General features: G+C 36.2%; 1 protein-coding gene across 3 annotated transcripts; it reads left to right on the top strand.

Annotated features, from left to right (window-relative positions):
• Positions 1-570: 570 nt before the first annotated feature.
• LOC120434465 (chemokine XC receptor 1-like) lies at positions 571-2303 on the top strand. Of its 3 annotated transcripts, none has more exons than XM_039602606.1 (3): positions 571-712; positions 788-922; positions 1064-2303. In XM_039602606.1, exon 3 carries the CDS (start codon positions 1071-1073, stop codon positions 2043-2045), a length of 975 nt encoding a protein of 324 aa, XP_039458540.1. In that variant the 5' UTR covers positions 571-712; positions 788-922; positions 1064-1070; the 3' UTR covers positions 2046-2303. The 3 variants fall into 3 exon arrangements, with proteins under 3 accessions (XP_039458540.1, XP_039458538.1, XP_039458539.1); XM_039602604.1 differs by having other exon boundaries at positions 1061-2303; XM_039602605.1 differs by having other exon boundaries at positions 663-922; positions 1061-2303.
• The last annotated feature ends 2105 nt before the right edge of the window (positions 2304-4408 follow it).

Below are 4408 nucleotides of genomic sequence, written 5' to 3'. Positions count from 1 at the left end.
TTAGCTGCCAAAAATGTCACAGTAACTCAGATATCCAGGCTCTATAACAATGCCATATTTCTCATGTCACATGCAGATGACAAGAACTGGTGGGGTCACAGTGTTGTCCTACAAGGTACTGCAAAGGTGTAACAGAAAAAAACAGATCAAGAGTGTTAAGCTTCTTTTTAATAACAGTGATGTGTAACATGTTTTGTTTCATCAAGTTTTCTTCCTCCACTTATCTGTGCACTGATCAAGAGCCTTTTCCTGTTGTTCTAGTTTACCAATTTTAGTATGTTCATCTACTTTTTATGCTCTACAAAGAATTAAAGATATCATACATTTACATCATTTTGATTATCTGTGTTTGTTTTATATGTATTTATATTGTGTCTACATTTTTTCCCAGCAAGAAATAGTTTCTTCCTAACAGTACTGGGGTTTCTGCTTCTTTTCTAATTTTGGGTCAGCAGTATCCTCATGCTTAAAAAAAACACAAAACAGAACAAAGGTTTTTTTTAGTCTGTTTCAATTAGACAGCTAAAACAAACAAACCTATATTTTATTGTTCATTTTCAGTGTATAAAAAAAAAGGGGGGGTTGCTCACGTCATGATGTGGTTTTTGGTAGGGCGGCACTCTAGCTCAAGAACACGACAAACTTTTAGATATCTCAGGAACATCACGGGTTTTTCACCACAGTGCAATTCAGCAGAAGACCTGAGTTTGAGGTAAGTTCAGAGAAATGCAATATGGATGTAGGCAGTTATTTGTCAGGTTTAAATTTGTTGACATTTATTTTTCAGGATGTGGTTTTTGTCAAGTCAGAATCTCTGAATTAATGTGGAACAAAAGGAGGAACTATTAGTTTTCGAAAGAACACCCTACAGCTTTTTCACAACAGTAAAATTCAGCTGAAGACTTGAAAGTTGATGTTTGTGGTAAGTTGCTGTTTTTTTTCTGGAATTTTTTACTTTAATCCCTTTGGTTTTATCTATTATACAAAAACTAGAAACAAAATCAACAGTTTCTGTCATTTTAGAGGAAACTGCTCAGTCATTGTGTTTTTTTTTTTCCAGAAGATTGAAAATGGCAAACTTCACATCCACTTATGACAATGTGAGTGATGGTGCTGCATACCTTTGTGATACTAATGTTCCCACCATCACTGGTCCCCTTTTCATCTTGATCTTCATCCTCAGTATCACATGCAACAGTCTCCTCTTATGTGTTCTCTTCATCTACGAAAATCTGAAAAGTATCACAAATATTTTCATCCTGAACCTGGCCTGCTCCGATTTGATCTTCACCATCACACTTCCATTCTGGGCTGTTGATCATCTTCACCACTGGGTCTTTGAAGGCTTTGTCTGCAAATTCGTGACTGCTGCATTCTTTGTTGGTCTGTACAGCAGTGTCATTCTGCTGACTGCCATGACAGTGGATCGTTTCATTGCTGTGGTGCTGCACAACTGGCCGATCAGCTATGCCAGAATGAAGAGGTGTGCAATTGGTGCCTGTATAGCTGCCTGGGTCATCAGCATCTCAGCATCCCTGAGTGATGCAATGAAAGTAAAGGTTGAAAACTGGTATGGTAAAAACTATTGCTATTATGAATCTGAAGAAAAGCTTGGACGTTATCTCCAAGTGTCACTGCTATTCTTCCTCCCATTTGCCATCATTATTTTCTGCTATTCTGCCATCCTCAAGACAGTTTTACAAGGTTTAAACAGAAAGAAGTTCAGGACTGTGGCTGTGCTGTTGTGTATTGTTGCAGTCTTTTTCATTTGCTGGGGGCCATACCATATTGTGCTTTTAATCAAGTCTCTCAATACAAACAAAGATTGTAAGGTACAGAAACAGTTAGAAGTTGCCTACCATATTTGTGAAATGCTTGCCTATTCTCACTGCTGTATGAACCCTCTGCTATATATGCTCTCACAGAAGTTGCGAAAGCATCTGTTGAATCTTTTGCGCTGTGAAAAAGTGAACAGGAAGAAGAGAGAGAGAAGCACCAGCCTGAACACTTCACAACATTTCACATTGCAGAGCTCTGCTGTTTAGATGGAACTGCACAACTATCCATTTAACAGTCACTAATGAAATTAAACCTTGATTCAGGCTGAGAGTCAAAGTACTTTGATGTGTAAGTGTATTAACACATTCATTGAGGCAAACAGAGAGCAGCATTTAGAGTGACATGGACTGTAAAAGTAACAATATCTGGTGTATTTTTCCTTTTATCTTCAGGCTGCAAATATGTTCATACAATATCGTTTCTACTCATTTAATTTCATATCTTTTGCATAATTGCTTGAAATAAAACAGAATGTCAAATAAAACTTGAAAATATGCAATGAATTATACAAGTTTTCAGGTATTTAAAATATTTGATGTGACTTTTTCATTGAGTCACAGTCATCCTGGTAGACTCATTTCTAAATCATTTGACTCTCTTCTTAAAAAATTGTATTTAATATTCTGATTTTTATTCCATTCACCTTTTTAATATATTTTATTTATTTAAACCTCCTAAGGTCCAACAATTAATTTTTGTCCTGTGTCTGTGACGTGAGTCTGAGTCTATGCAGTAAAAGTCTGAGTACCTGATATTTTCATCCAATGTTCACAGTTAAGGATGTAGAGGGCAGGATGAGACAAATTATTTTACTCAGAACTGTGGAAGGGGAGTCAGTCTCACAGCTGTAAGGTGGAATAGATAGAGATAGCCAGACATCAGAGCAGGAAGGTGAAAGCTCAGAGGAGGACATATCACCTTTTGAGGGGCCTGAGTGGGGACCTACCATTAATAAGAAGAAGAACTGTTAAATGCAGGGCTCTAAAGTCTATACACTACGATATGTAGAAGGGGAAATAAGAATGATTTCAATGTAATTCACAAAGACACACACCAACTAAGAATTTGATTTCTTCTTTTATCCTCTCCTCTTGTTAATGTAATTAATAATAATGATATATATATATATATATATATATATACATACAAGTGCATTAAATCAAATGCCTCCTTGCTTGATGTCACTTGACTTATCATTTCACTTCCAATCTGAAATTCAACCCGGACCGAAATTTTTCTGATAAACATGAAAACAGGACAACAGTGCCCATTAATCAGAGGACCACCTGTTTGGTGGTCTAAATATCAGCTCTATACATACTACGGTTACATTAAGAAAAAAAAATTACAGTTACACTTTTTTTTCTTTAGCATGGAAACCGAAAACATTAATGGTGCCCACAACCACCAAAAAGGGCGATCCCATGATGACATCAAATAGAAAACAGGCAACCAAGTTTTAGAAAAAAATAAAAATCAGCACACAAAGGACAGAAATGCTCATTTCTGAAGGTAGCATTAATACTGAGAACATTCTGGCACAGAAACGTTCTTCAAGATATCTGTGGTCATTGCATGACCTAAGATTTGTAGATATAGCCAGATTAACATGATGCGATATGTAGAAGGGGAAATAAGAATGTTTTCTATAGAATTCTCACACACACACACACACACACACACACACACACACACACACACACACACACACACACACACACACACACACTTTTATATTTTTGATTAATGTAATTAATGATATATATGTTAAAAGTGTATGCCTCCTTGTTTTATCAATTAAATTTCAACCTGAAAATTAAGCTGTCTTCAATTTTTTTAAGGATTAAACATGAAAATGAACAATGCTGCCCGTAACCACCAAACAGGTGACCCTCTGATAACATCAAACAGAAAATAAACAACCAAGTTTTAGGGAAAAAAAATGTCAGAGCTCACAACCAGATGCTGGTGCTCATCTCAAGCTCATTATGAGCTTTTGGTGTCTTCATTTTGGCCCTTATCAGGCTCTTCAGAGCCCGGTTTGTCCTCTGTCTGAATTTTTACCTTCTTGCTCTAATGTCTGGCTCTGCTCCATTTAATCTCCTGACAGCTCTATACGTACTACGGTTACATTAAGAAAAAAAAGAGTGACATTTTAAGATTAAACTTAAAATAGTATTTTGAGAAAGGAAGTCGAAATGTGGAGATCTCGGGTGTAATTTCAAGCCAAAAGACTGCTATACCCTTTACAAAATGTTTAGATGAGGTAGTGAAACAAACTGATCAGCTGTCATATCATGTTTTGTGTTAGAACATGCATCCTCTTTTTTTTGCATTATGGCATAACCATCCATATCCTTGCATCAAATTCTACCAAGGTGATTAATAAAAGAAAACCTGTTACCATGACAGTGTAATTTTCCTTGTACAAGTAAGTAAATATCAGAATACTTAACTATATTCATACTGGAGTAGTACAGCAGTGAAACAAAGCAGTTTGATCAGAAAGTAGACAACCACAGAGAAACATGAAGAAAGCTTGATGAAACGCTGTTGAACTCCTTTAATA

The sequence above is a fragment of the Oreochromis aureus genome, linkage group 18 (assembly GCF_013358895.1).
Source record: "Oreochromis aureus strain Israel breed Guangdong linkage group 18, ZZ_aureus, whole genome shotgun sequence".
Classification (NCBI taxonomy): Eukaryota; Metazoa; Chordata; class Actinopteri; order Cichliformes; family Cichlidae; genus Oreochromis; species Oreochromis aureus.
The sequence above is the reverse complement of the archived record's forward strand: the minus strand, read 5'-3'. Positions and strand labels throughout refer to the sequence as shown.